Source organism: Penicillium pulvis, assembly GCF_028828015.1.
Source record: "Penicillium pulvis strain IBT 33274 chromosome Unknown scaffold_8_segment0_segment0, whole genome shotgun sequence".
Classification (NCBI taxonomy): Eukaryota; Fungi; Ascomycota; class Eurotiomycetes; order Eurotiales; family Aspergillaceae; genus Penicillium; species Penicillium pulvis.
Window position 1 is genome coordinate 6,181,932 of NW_026643080.1, and position 13,170 is coordinate 6,195,101.

At 48.5% G+C, this 13,170-nt stretch overlaps 4 protein-coding genes across 4 annotated transcripts; 1 reads left to right on the plus strand and 3 right to left on the minus strand.

The window, feature by feature from the left end:
* Positions 1-504: 504 nt before the first annotated feature.
* Positions 505-3,614, minus strand: N7503_011746 (uncharacterized protein). Its single transcript, XM_057071292.1, has 3 exons — positions 2,790-3,614; positions 2,139-2,694; positions 505-2,061 (listed from the first exon to the last, which is right to left on the minus strand). The coding sequence occupies exons 1-3, from the start codon at positions 3,126-3,128 to the stop codon at positions 1,142-1,144; spliced, it is 1,815 nt and encodes a 604-aa protein (XP_056917903.1). The 5' UTR covers positions 3,129-3,614; the 3' UTR covers positions 505-1,141.
* A 3,326-nt stretch (positions 3,615-6,940) lies between these two features.
* On the plus strand, positions 6,941-8,627 carry N7503_011747 (DUF3431 domain-containing protein; the record flags this gene model as incomplete). The annotated part of the gene is made up of 3 exons (XM_057071293.1): positions 6,941-7,488; positions 7,590-8,141; positions 8,195-8,627. The coding sequence occupies 3 exons, from the start codon at positions 6,941-6,943 to the stop codon at positions 8,625-8,627; spliced, it is 1,533 nt and encodes a 510-aa protein (XP_056917904.1).
* Positions 8,628-10,122: 1,495 nt separating this feature from the next.
* N7503_011748 (uncharacterized protein) lies at positions 10,123-10,556 on the minus strand (the record flags this gene model as incomplete). The annotated part of the gene is made up of 3 exons (XM_057071294.1): positions 10,123-10,292; positions 10,345-10,488; positions 10,544-10,556. 3 exons carry the CDS (start codon positions 10,554-10,556, stop codon positions 10,123-10,125), a joined length of 327 nt encoding a protein of 108 aa, XP_056917905.1.
* Positions 10,557-11,485: 929 nt separating this feature from the next.
* On the minus strand, positions 11,486-12,161 carry N7503_011749 (putative GPI anchored protein; the record flags this gene model as incomplete). The annotated part of the gene is made up of 2 exons (XM_057071295.1): positions 11,486-11,772; positions 11,825-12,161. 2 exons carry the CDS (start codon positions 12,159-12,161, stop codon positions 11,486-11,488), a joined length of 624 nt encoding a protein of 207 aa, XP_056917906.1.
* Positions 12,162-13,170: the final 1,009 nt, after the last annotated feature.

Below are 13,170 nucleotides of genomic sequence, written 5' to 3' on the forward strand. Positions count from 1 at the left end.
ACATTCTGATACTTTGATATCAATTTTCGTTGTTACAATCGATGTACCAAGCTCTCTGTATCAGGACTAGGGGAGTTACTAATTAATTGAAACCTTGCAACGACATGAGAGAGAAGATGTTGATCTACAGCTGACTACATAATGGACAAGATAAAACCAGAGAACCCATTGAAACAAAAATAAAAGGTACATTGATCGTGAAAATCCGAGTACAACATAGAGAAAAGCCCCTAGACTGCAAGAGATACTAAACATGAAGAGAAAAAACCCCCAATCAAGATGGAAGAGATGTGAAAAAGATCAACACCAGCCGGAAACCGAAATCTCCAGACAGTTGACACCATAAAACCGTCGTACATTCAGCTACAAAAGTAGTCAGATGTACCAGGTAACAAAATCAACGATGTGCAAAGATGGGAGAATCTAATTCGACTGCCCCGAATGTCATATGTCAGGCAACCATCCAGATCAAGAGTCAAATCACGCGGAAAGAAGAAAAAAAGAGGCGTATAAAGGCCATCTCCGAGGCCAAGCCAGTCAAAAGTGCTGACATGAGGTTGTATTAGGAGATCAGGCCATAAAAGAAAGAAAGAAGAAGGAAGGGCTAGAACAACATTAGATGCGAGTCGCCCATGTACAACACTAAACAGGCAAGAATATGCAGATGCTGATATTGTCGTTTCCTACCAGCGGCAGGGTCTTTTGGTCATTCTTCGTATGCGTCCCGTACCAAGCGGCGGGGTCATGATCCGCTCCAGCGTGGGAACACAAAACAAGCCATGGGATTTGCATGCAACGGCGCCCGCAAAACAGAATAAATAGAATAGAAAGAGCCAGAGTTTACTCGAAAAATGAAAAAAAACAGGAGGACCCATGGCGAGTTTCTGGGGGAAAAGTTCACATATCGTTCCAACGGTGTGGGTGATTGCTGGGCTGCCCCAAATAATAAGTCTAAACTTGGCTGGATCAGCGAAACAAAGGATTTTTTCTGGTCTTTTTTTTTGGTTGTCATCTCGTCATCCCTCATCGAATCGTAAGCCGGTAATTTCGCAGAAGGCCTCGTGATACAAGTTCGTATTCGTCTCGGCAAAGCAGTCGGATGGCAAAAAACAGGGTGGGGGATCGCCATTTCGTAAAAGAATTACTCCACGATGATCTCGACGCCGGAGCTGGCGCGTAGCTCATCACTGCCGCGAGCCTGGTGTCCTTGGCGACGGAAACCGGGCTTCTCGGGGGTCGGTCCACGAGGCTGGCGAATCGGCATGCGCTCCTGCTGAGCGGTGTCAAATCCGACTCCCATTCCACGGTTGCTACCAATGGCGCCTGTTGTAGAGGGCTGGCTGTCCTGGTCCCAGGAGAACATACCACGCAATCGTCGGGGGCTCGAGTTCGGGCCTCCGATGCCCGTACCCAGTGAAAGGCCGCCCAGACTGTTGACCAACAGATTATCGTCACGCTGCATGCCGAGAGAAGAGCCGGAAGGCGCGGAGGTGAGAGTAGGGGTGTTGGAGGCGCCGGTGGGGGTGCCGTCGTACTGGAGGCGAGTGCCGTTGGACTGCAACGCGGCGGGGAAGCTAGCGGAGGAAGGAACGGGGGAAGGGGTGTAGGAGCGCAAGTCGGCGAAAGACTTGGCGGCACGGAGGTTCTGGGTGTTGGCAAAGTTGCCGGGGGAGTCCAGCACACCGAGGAAACCCGATGTCTGCCCACGAAGGGTGTTAAAAGCCCCTTGACCGGCTTCGTTACGAGCCTCACTAAAATCAATGGTGGCGGCACGGTTCAGTCCGCGGCGAGAGCTGTCGGACTGTCCGGCGGGAGGAATAGGCTGCAACGGTGGGCTCACATTGGTGCCAGCAGCGACTTTCAGTACCTGGACCTGGCGTTGATCTCCACTTCCGCGGGAGGCATGGGCCAACCCCATGTTATGAGCCAGGGTGTGAACCGTGCGTCGCTGGGAAGGAGTCAAGTTCGAGGGGAACAACACGGAATCGCGGGTGGTGTCTTCCTTGAATAAAAGGAGCTGAGAGTAGTATTGAAGAGTTTGGCCATCATTCAAGTCGACGTCTGCATGATACCAGATGTTAATTAGCAACCAAATCAAGAAAAAAATTTTCTTCCTCCATCCAAGATGATCTACGTACCCAATTTCTGGCCGTGGCTAACACCACCACGCTGTGACACAGGTGAAGGCGAGGTAGCTGGAATGTGCGAGTTCAACGAAGTCATAGAACTCTGAGTGTGCAGTTGGGAAGGCATAGGACGGTGCTGCTCCTCCAGCTGGCCGCGACGCTCTCGCTTTTCCCGTTCAATCCGCTCGCGTTCCTGCAGTGGCAGCATCTTCTTGTACTCGACACGCAGTTTCCGGCCCTGGAGTTCAAAGTGGTTCAGCACGTCGATCACGGTGGCGGTCTCCTCGGCAGAAGTGAAGTTGGCGAAAGCCAGTCCACGGAACACCCCGTTATCAAAGTGGTAGTTGAAGGCATAGGGCAAGGGCAGATTCAACTCGGTCATCAGCTGCACCAACTGTTCCTTCTTCACGGCAAATGGGATGTTCTTGATGACGATCGCAGTCGGGATGAGTTCGTCATCGCCCTCGGATGAAGCCGATGCTTCCGGGCGCATCGCGCTGCTCTGGATGGGACCGGGGCCCAGGTTGGAGAAGGCATTAGGCATTCCCGGTTGCTGATCAAGCCAAGTCTATTATTTGCCATCTGATTAGTTCACCGCACAAAGGGAGAGAGGAGATCAGACGAAAGAGGAAAAAATCGATGGCAATTTCCGTATCCACGTACCGTAGGCAACGCAGTGCGTCCTCGAGCGGCAGGCTTCAGGCTGGCGGAAGCCGACCGAATGCCACCAAGGGTTTGAGCGTTGGCAAAGCCATTTGGGTTCCAGGTCTGCGATCCGGACAGATCGTAAGAGTAGGAGTTGTTGTTTTGCATGGGTGGGTTTAACCGCTCCAACCTAGCAGACTCGTACCGAGCCATCTGATCTTCATACAGGTTTACAGGCATAGCACCATAAGCATCAAACTGGCGCGAAGGCTGGCGGTGGAGGGGTTGTTGATGCCGCTGGGAGCCAGGGGAACGCGCGGAAGGATCGTGATACATGTCCGGTTGTTGATAACTCATTTGGAAGAATCCTTGGCGAGACCGGAGGAATGTGGGCACGTAAAATCCCTAAGATCGAACAGATACGCACGGAGCTATTCGGACATGGAGTGTGCGAGTCGGAAGAGAAGACACCACGGCAACGGGCGGTGTTCGGAGAAGAAAAATGCAAAATCGCTCACGGATGCAAAGTCGTGCACGTTATCATGAAAAGGGGGCTGATACTTTCCAAGGGTTTTAGGGGAAGCCGTCAATGCGTATAGGAATTTAATCAATGATTTTCAAGAAAGATCGACTTTTCCCCTTGTTGTGGGTGAAATTGGAAGGGAAGAGCGGGGGGAGAAAGGAAAAAAGGTTGGAAATTGGGACACGCAAGGCCGGATGTGGGAGTTGGTCCACTCTTGCCGCCAAGAACGGGGAGTAAGGAGTTTTGCCTTTCGAACTTGCAGCAAACTGCAAGAGAATTCCAGAATTAGGGGGGGGAAAAAGTAGTCAGTTGGGATCAATGTAGAAGAAGTCTCGAAATTCCACAAGAGAGAGAGAAGACGGGTTTTGTGGCGTGCGGAAGTTATATAGGGAAAAAAAAACTACACTAAAGCTAAGACTAACACTAAAACTAATCAAATCATATGAACTAGAGAGATCTCCAGTCCCTGCAATTTTTTGCCCCTGGATGTACCCGATGGATTATGGGGCTTAAACCAATAGGAGTGGTTTTCAATATACCTTGACATGGGTTCAACCTTCAGAGGAAGGTTTCCAACATTCTCTATAGAAGGGTCTAGTTCTCTGTTTGAAAATACGAACTGATCTGCCTGATACTATCAACATATGTAGACACATACCACACAATTTTTTTTATTCTAGGTCTCTTTCTCGATCCTTGAATTCTCCCAGATCGACCCCTAATGAGTTAGAGCCGGCTCCTTCTCCGTCTTCCACTTCACCGAATCAGAGTCCATGCTTCTCGAAGCTCCAGCGGTCGGCTCTCTCTGCCCGTCATTCCTTTCCGATTCCTTTACTGGGACCCATATGGCCAAGTGGATTATGTCTCCGCCTCAGTGGACATCGGGAAATTCAAATGCGTAGACTGCCAACGAGTCGCAAGAACAGATTGCCTGTTACAGGATGGAGCCCTTCCCAGTCCACGTTTCACTGTTAAAAACTCGTGGGGATCTTGCACGAGTCTCTTGCAGCTGACAGCTGATGGGTTCGCCCACTGCCTCGTGCTCCCGCGATACCTGCCCGACACTATACCTGATACAATATCTCGACCACCCCTGCAACTTCAGACCATGTCAAGATGGGTGTCGAGTATATGGAGTACAGTACGCTTGATGTTCTATAATTGGCATGACTCCATTCCTATTTCCCTAGCTCATTAACTAAAGTGCCTCCTTTTTCTTCTCTCTCTTTTTTTTATTTGATTTTTTTTTCTATTTTTTTTTTTTTTTTTTCTCGTGTTATCGAGTCAGGTATAGCGGATCATCTGCCACGATCTAACCTATAATAGCGCGTACTCGTTCGCCACCTAGTTTCTTGGAGTCTTGGACCTACACTACATAGCCCCCTTTCTTTTCTTTTTCTAATCCTTACAAATATTTCTAAACGTCACCTTGCCATGTAATCCGGCTCCAGCGGGACGGCCCAGCGATTCCCCGGCACTTATTCAAAGCTCTCCCTGATTGACGGCGCATGGAGCTATCTCACGCCAGGCCCACTTGGAGAAATTGAAACATGCGCCGGGCTCCACGATCCGCGCATCCCCCGTTCTAGCGGCCTCGCGGAAGCTCCTGAGAAGCTCAGCCCACAGCTAGAAACCCGCTAGAGGCGACTTAGAACCTTTTTGGTGGGCACGTCAGTTTCCGATGGTGTGCAGTTGGTGGAGTCGACTTGACCTGCTCCGGCGCTCCGGACTAGTGTCTAGCCTGACAATTGGGTCTCGGGATCTGGCGTTGTGAGGATGGGGAAAGTGTACGGAGTAAAGGGGGGAAAGCTCTCGGGGATCTCGTGAGCTCTTCCGAGACGCCCCTTTCTTTTGGTTGAGGGTGTTCTTGGCTAGATGGTTGGTTTACATTCAAAGTACGGTGGCTATGTACTTTCGTCACGAAGGCGATATAGCCAGGGTTGAGCTCGGAGAGCTTCATGTCTCTGAGGCCATTGATCATTGATTGCTTTTTCCTCGCCACTCCCCTCTTGTGGCATGAAGTCCTCTCCATGAATCCATTGATGAGCCTCCACCCCCTTTTTTGTTCTGGAACGACGATCCCTTCTAGCTGCCACCGATATACGAGCGTCGGCCGACCATTCCTGAAATGATCCAAGGCTCCGCTCAGAACAATTCCAGTTTCGTGTTACTATTATAGGACCTTGACCAAGTAAATAGCTTCAAGGCTTAGTGGGTAAGGCCGGACAATTGTGGTGGACTGAAGGTTCACGTCAGGAGAAAAAGGACGGCCAGGGGTAAAAAGCCCCGTGCTCGCCAAAGTGGAGTAGACGGCGATACTCAGTAGGCGACTAAGCTGTCTTCAGTTAATTTTCCAGAAAATTCGCCCGTTTGCTGGATGATCATCCTAAGCTTTGAGTCCAAAAGCTTTGGTCACTTCCAAATTTGAGTGCCAGCCTTGTCTGGTAGGTTTGGTGGCCCAGTAGTGGACTGGATTATCAGATCGATCCTGAGCAGCTGTATCGGTGGCTTGGTCGCCTTGTCGAGATCGAGGTCGAGGCTATAGAGTGGACAAATAGGCTTGTAGTTAAGAGGTTTGTAGTCCAAGGTGCTTGCACGGGTATAGGCCAATCGAGTTCAAGTCACGTTTTCCTGCAGGAAGTAGTCGGGTCCTGACTAATGACAAGTAAGAAAATGGATTAGTAGAGGGAGCATCACCCAACTGGCTTCTGGCAATAATTCCTTCGCAGACGGCGGGATGTGGCCTTGAGGAGAACTTGGTCATGAGAGATAGGAAGCGAGTCAAGTGTTCATATCTGCCAAGTATTTATTTCTATTGGAAACTGTACTTTAACCTTCATTAGCGTGAGTCGTCCAATAGGCCAGCCTCGTGGTGTAGATCAGCGCCATTATAGGCTCAATAAATGGATCGCTTATGCATGGTCTACGTATACCGGCATAACTTAAAGCGCCAATGCTATAGTGGTGACTAGTAAAGGCTTGGGGAAGCCACGGACTCCGGTCTAAAATCTTGTCATGATGCATAATGCATGATGTCAACCTGATGATTGCAAGTATTCCGTAGTAGAATTGCCTTTTGTTCCTGAGCGAAACAAAGTTTCGCCGATCGGACCAGAGCACGCGAACATCAAATTCCAGGCAGCTGTCAAGACAAATGTCTAATTCGCGGGGTCGCATCTCATCAATGCTTCATATCGATTGATATTGACGTCTGGACCCCAAAATAGCCGAAGAAGGGCCCAATACGGCAGATGGCCTACCAATAGCATGTCAGTTGTGACAGAGAAGAGGCCTGAAACGGGCCAGAAGAGTGACGCGCACGAATGGCTGACGAAGCTTGGCCCCACCCCACGTCGCAATGAGAACGGGGTCTAAAGACCCTGTACATATCCTTAAACTCCATTATTTCCATGACTTTATCATCTAGCTGACATACCGAGTGTCGCGAGTATCGTCACGATCTACCTCTGCATCTTTTTTCGCTATCCCGTGCAAGCCGAAATCATCGCAAACGATTATGTGCGGCTGAGGCGTCGGGATGCAGACGTAGTATAGTGGGGCCGATCCAAAGTGCCTAGAAAAGCGGCGCACCCTTTAAAGTACTCCGTTTCCCTCTTGGCTTTTCTAAAAGAACCCCAGTGTCGACATGAGGCTAACATTTCGCGTGGCCATCGCCGTCGCACTGGTCTTCACTATCTTCCTTGTGAAGAATCACCTCTCTTCAATCGACGAGCAATGGCAGACTGACCGCAGCGCAAGCCGCGTGCCGGTGCCTGAATTTATTCTCGACCGTGCGGGCACCCATATCGAGCTGGTCTCGGGCGACGACGTTGCGGCTGCGGAAGAAGCTACTTCTAGTTCCGTGGCTGTGTCGCGGGTTTCTTCAACGTCAATTAGTACTTCAAAGACCCAGAGATTTTTGGAACCAACTGGGCCGCCAGTCACACCGAAACAATTTGAACCGGAGACGATTCCCGTTGAGGTTCCTGGCTCATATTTCTATGATGATTTGTTTTCGGATGATTACCTAGATACATTGGATTATGAACTCGGTTCGAGATATGGACATAATCAACCACCGCCGAAGCCGAAAGCTACACCTAAACCGCCGGTACCGAAGTTGACGGATCGCATTGTTGTGTTGGGGAGAATGTCTTGGGAAGATTCCGATTGGTTGGAAGAGGAACTACCAGAGTAAGCACTAAAATTCGAATTGATCTCTATTTTGGCTTTGTGCGACAAAGCCTTTCGAGATCCTGCAACCTTCGGAGCAAAACTAATATTTGCAATGACAGGTGGCCGAACGCAGTCTATGTCATCGACGAACCCGAATCCGAATACCATGTCGCCGAAAATAAAGGCAAAGAGAGTAACGTCTATCTCACATATATCATAGACCATTACGACAACCTACCTCAATACATGGTCTTCCTACACGCCCATCGCTGGGCCGAGCACGTCGAATTCGATGAACAAGATAATTCCTTGACGGTGCAGCGATTACAACTTGACTACGTCCGCCGAGTCGGATATACCAACCTGCGTTGTGACTGGAGTCCAGGATGTCCAGATGAAGTCTACCCATTCCGACAATTAGCAGGACGGACAACGGAAATCGCCTTTGCAGGAGCTTGGATCAAGATTTTCAATAACACTGATATCCCAGAGGTGATTGGAACACCTTGTTGTGCGCAATTCGCTGTCACAAGAGAACAAGTGCTTGCTCGGCCGCTGAGCGACTATGAGCACTACTATCGCTGGTTGATGGACACGCAACTCGATGATGAGACCAGTGGCCGCGTGTTTGAGTATCTGTGGCATATTATTTTCGGGCAGGATCCCGTATCGTGAGTTATTTCTTGATTGAAATTACTGATGGAGTTGCTGACGGTTTCTGTAGATGCCCTAGCAAAGCACAGTGCTACTCGGATGTATATGATATGGAATATATAGAGCCGCTCATTCCTGATTACATCTCGGACAACCCGTTCAGGAACATGAAGAATGATGACGACTTCTTTGAAGGCTTTGACTTGCCCGGAGAGCCAGTTGATGATGACTGGGACGAAGGCTTCGACTTGCCTGGAGAGTCACTTGACGAGAATGAGGAAGGGGATGAGGAGAAAGAAGAAGACCAACAGCAAGACGTCAAAACGGAAAATTCCAAAGAGAACGTCAAACAGGACGCCAATGAGGATGAGAACGAAGACTCAACTTTTGAGGACTTTGACTTCGACGGTCCTTGGGACGACTCAGAACCCGACGACTTACCAGTGGCCGATCCCCAGAAGAATACAAAGGTCGAGAGGCCACCCGTCCACGGACTCACCTAAAGACGACATCTAATCCGCCACGGATAATATGCGATCTGTAAATATAATGTGACACTTTCTGTATTTAGACCATCGTGATGAACAAATATATATCCCTATGTACAAATGGGCATGGTTATTTTACACGGATGCTGACATGGCTTTCTATGTTAAATCACGACACAGAGATGCTCTGAGTCTTCTCCCCAACTTATCTTTCCTAGGGGCCTTAGCTATAGGAGTCCCTTAAAAAGCGACTGGGACACTAGCCCCAGGATGTCCTTTTAATGGCTGGACGTTCGTCATTCAAGACTGTAATCTCCGCGAGTGAGATGCTCTCAAGTCTTCCCATCGACGTCGCCTCTCATTCTCCTTTAATATAGCTTCGCTCCGCTGCTCGTCTGATAAAGTCACATCACGTATATGATCTCGTCTTGCGAGCTCGCGTTGAACCTTCTCTGGTCTGAACGCGTCCGTAGAATTAATCGATTCATGTTTTTAGAGCACATTTCCCTGGGGGCATAAGTCAACAAGGACTGACTATCACTCAGGTACTCCTCCTCTAGTTAACCTAAATTCTCTGCATATTGGACCAATGAGACGAATATTGCAAAGTTGTAATACTTTTATACACTTGCATCGGTGTCGGAAAAGGCATTGACGTCGAAGAGATGATCGTTGCTCAATATAACACAAGCGCAGAGTGAGTCGAGCAAATGAAAGTCGCATCAAATGTCTTTCCCTCTCACGCTCCATGGTACGTCTTGCACAACCCCCGGAGTCCACGCTGTGCTTCCGTCTCCCATTCAACGTGAAGTCGGATTTCCTAATAATGATTGATCTCCAAGGCAAGATGCCGAGCACATTTTATTGAGATCAGCATGATATCGGGATGATCTGGTGGTTCTTAAATGAATTACCGAAAGCTGTTTATTAGTCTATCCTTCTAAAACGACATTGTGGACCATCAGTGACAGTCTCACAGGAAGAGTTTCCTCGAGACGGCTTTCACCGTATCGGACGGTATAAAGAGGAATCGATCTCCAGTGCAGTCGCTATACTAAACATTCGACTCGCAGCTTCTCTTTTAATTGGCTCAAGTGTAGGTCTCTACTTTGCCACCAATGATGCTGTAAAGCTCGGCTTGATCGCGATGTTTACTGCTACGTTTGCCCTGAGTATTGGCTTGATGACGAATGCAGACCGAGAGGAGATATTTAACGCTACTGCTGCGTAAGTCATGTTCCACCATTCCCAAGGTTGTTTTACTTCCAGGGCCCTGATTAGCAAATTATATAAACATACGAACATGGCTGACTTCAAGGAAAAGATATGCTGCTGTCCTTGTGGTCTTTGCGAGTGGTAATATTTCGAGCGCGCAAATGTTGAGGCTCGAGGGGCAAGAAGAATAAAATATATCTCGCGGGACGAAAAATTCAATACATGATCTTTATAAGTCTCAACCACTATTCAATGTCATAGATAATCCCTTCCAGAATCAAGACCTCATACGAGTTCATTGATACTCGCCAGAATCTTTTAATACCTGTTCTGACATTTTCTCGACCTCGCGTTTCGTTTCTTCTTGATCATTGACCTTCACACCCCGTTTGACCATGTCCTCGAGAATGGCATTTGTGAACACCAACATCAGCTGTTTTGCCTGCTCAGGCGAGGAAGGTTTGCCTGTTATATATCAGCATCATCTCTTGTCTTGATCTTGGAAATAAATCTATACCTCGCTTATCGCAGACCTTTCCATATCCCAGGACTGCTTGGTATACAAGGTGCTTGGCAACCAATTTCGCATCAAGCTCAGTCTGTATATCTGAGTTCATCACTTCTGATGAGGCGGTTTCGTATTCGCCACCTTGGATGAAAGCTGCATGCAATGGTAAGACGGGTGACGTCAATAAGATGAGATGGGTTTTATTTACTAGCGAGACTCATTTTTGCGATTAACCGTAGAGTTGATATTGAACAAAGAAGGAGAAGTGAAGTATACTCCTGATGGAGGATTCTTCCAAGCTTGCCCCTCACCTCCCGAGCTCGGGTGTACTCGGTAAGCATGTTAGCCAGTTGGCCGCCAAAGCGGAACCGCAGTCTGGAATGATTGACCTTGGCAACATGGCGAATGTATACCAATCTTGCCCAGAATACAAAAACTGCTGCTGAAAGGAACATTTTCTAGCCTTACTCGGTTTACTCGGTTTTTGGAAGTTTGGTGCAGTTTAATGCAGATTGTTTTGCAACTTACCTATAGGCTAGCATAATGAACCCAACGGACTCTTTCTGCCTAGAGACCCTATTGGGGCCTATTTCTCCGGGTCTACTTGGCGATTTTGGTCTCCTTTGTCCACTACAGTTTGTCGTTAAACTCACTTCATCTTTCGGGTTAACTTGTATCACTCTAAAGGGGCTAAGGCACGTCGAGAGTCTCTTTTTGAGATCGATCCGATGGGGCGACGGATGGGTGAGTGGAGGACATTGATTTTACGCACCAGGATATCTGGAACTGTAGGCTGCGGTTAATGAGGCTGACCTGGCTACGACCATGCGCGACCGATTGACCCTGTAGACGCACATAACATCCGAACACGTCTCTACCAGGCGGGGATGAGCTGAGAAGGGTGTACATTCTCATTTCATTTATTGAAATCTACAAATTGGAAACAAAGTGGAAATGGAAAGGAAATGGGAGACATACTCCCTTCTTAATCTGATATCACGAAATGTAGATGAATTGTTGCAAATTTAAGGAGAGTCATTCAAAACACGTAAAAGCATGAAAACCAAATGTCATGTAACCCAAATTGTACCTTCTTGTCTTGATCTTGAAACCTCACTTTCAACAGAGCCGAGCAAGCAGTGAATGCTGCTTAAAGCCAAGCTAAAGGCAGCATTCCCATAAGACCGGCCAAGTACAAAGCTCCAGGTGCGTTGATGCCAGCAGCTGCGTCAGTTGTGGCAGTTGGAGAAGAAGCAGAGCCTCCAGAAGAGGTAGTAGAGGAGCCCTGAGAGCCACTTCCAGAGGCTGCACTATCTGTAGTGGTGGCAGCTGATGCAGCAGTTTCAGTGCTGGTGGCCGAAGCATTCAAGGTAGTGGCAGCAGCAGCATTGTAAGTCGTCGTGCTGAAGGAGCAAGAGCGGACGATATCGAGAGCATCTGATAGATATGAGTATGGGACTCAACTGTTACAATCAACGTTTCTACATACCATTGTCATCGTCATCATCATCATCGTCGTCGTCGTCGTCGTCGTCGTCATCGTCATCATGGTCGTGGTCGTGATCATCATCGTTTTCGTCCCTGTACTGGGTGATACAAGCCGCACAGAGTGGAATTTGCGTCTTCGCCGGTGCCCAATTGCAAATGCACTGCAACTCGGCAGAGTCATTGTCATGCTGTGCATCACAACTCTCTGAGATGCCCACAACAGGACCACAGGCATCCCAGCAGCGGTTGGGGACATCATCATGCTCCAATTTGGCCGCAATAGCGAGAGGGCTGGCAAGCACAAGGCCGCAGAGCGCAAGAAGTTGCTGAGAACGCATGGTGCCTGATTGAAGGGATACTGGGTTCGATATTTTGATTCTTCTTTGAATGAGATGTATTTTGTCTTGATGCTGGATTGATCGATATCGACAGGAAAAACTACATCTTTATATGTTGCTGCTGGTGTTGTCCAGTATAGATGCTTTTGTTTCTATAAATGACATCCTAGTTGGACCCTGTCGATCAGAAGAGCTCGCCAACGAGTCTGCTGCCCACTCACAGCAGCGGACTCTTCTCATCCATTCTGTAAGTGGGAATTGTATTCCCGAGCCCTGCAGGTCCTACAGATCTTCACCGTCAACTATGAAAGCGATATCTATAGAAGGAGATAACTCTCCACTGCCCAGAAGTAGAGAACCAATGTTGACAGAGGGAAAGGAGCTGCCTGTTCCAGAATGGCATCAGCCAAGACATCTCTGGAGATGGTTCATTGATATATGCGGGCCCTCAAGTATTCCGCTGTTGCATTCTGCACTAGTGACTAGCCTGCAGTGGCTGTGTCGAGTCACAATTCTAGGATTATAATGCTACCCAATCTTGATCTACTGACAGGCACCCAATCTATCCATCAGAGCATAGTTAATGACCTACAAAGGACCCTTCTGCCAAGCAACATGCCCAGAAAACATGCTGTCTAAGCCACGCTGCGGGGCTGCTAACTATTACTTGGCTTTGGCTCGCCAATTGTGAAGTTTTATTTTTGAATCCTACTGAGCGCCGCGACCTAGATTGTAGATTCTTGGAATTCCGTGAAATTGAAATGGTCTTTGGGGTTAGCTTGAGTCGGGAGATCATACAGCCAAAATAGCCTTGAAGAAGGGTGTGGGTATCCCTGCATAATGCCGGGAACCGAATCAATTTGCCCCACGATGAATGGCTATATAAATAGCAAAGGTGAAAGCACTTTCTAGGCTTCCGCGTTTCTTAAGGGTATACTAAGCTAGTGTAAATTCTACTGCATAGAGCGACCGACGTATCCAATGTGGGCCCAACATGTGCTCGTATTGG

What these genes read in the sequence shown, in the direction of transcription:
- N7503_011746 (XM_057071292.1), bottom strand. Translation starts at nt 3,128, where the DNA reads ATGAGTTATCAACAACCGGACATGTATCACGATCCTTCCGCGCGTTCC. An exon ending in GACGCACTGCGTTGCCTACG is followed by an intron (nt 2,695 to 2,789) that starts GTACGTGGATAC and finishes GGCAAATAATAG; the next exon opens with ACTTGGCTTGATCAGCAACC. An exon ending in TAGCCACGGCCAGAAATTGG is followed by an intron (nt 2,062 to 2,138) that starts GTACGTAGATCA and finishes GGTATCATGCAG; the next exon opens with ACGTCGACTTGAATGATGGC.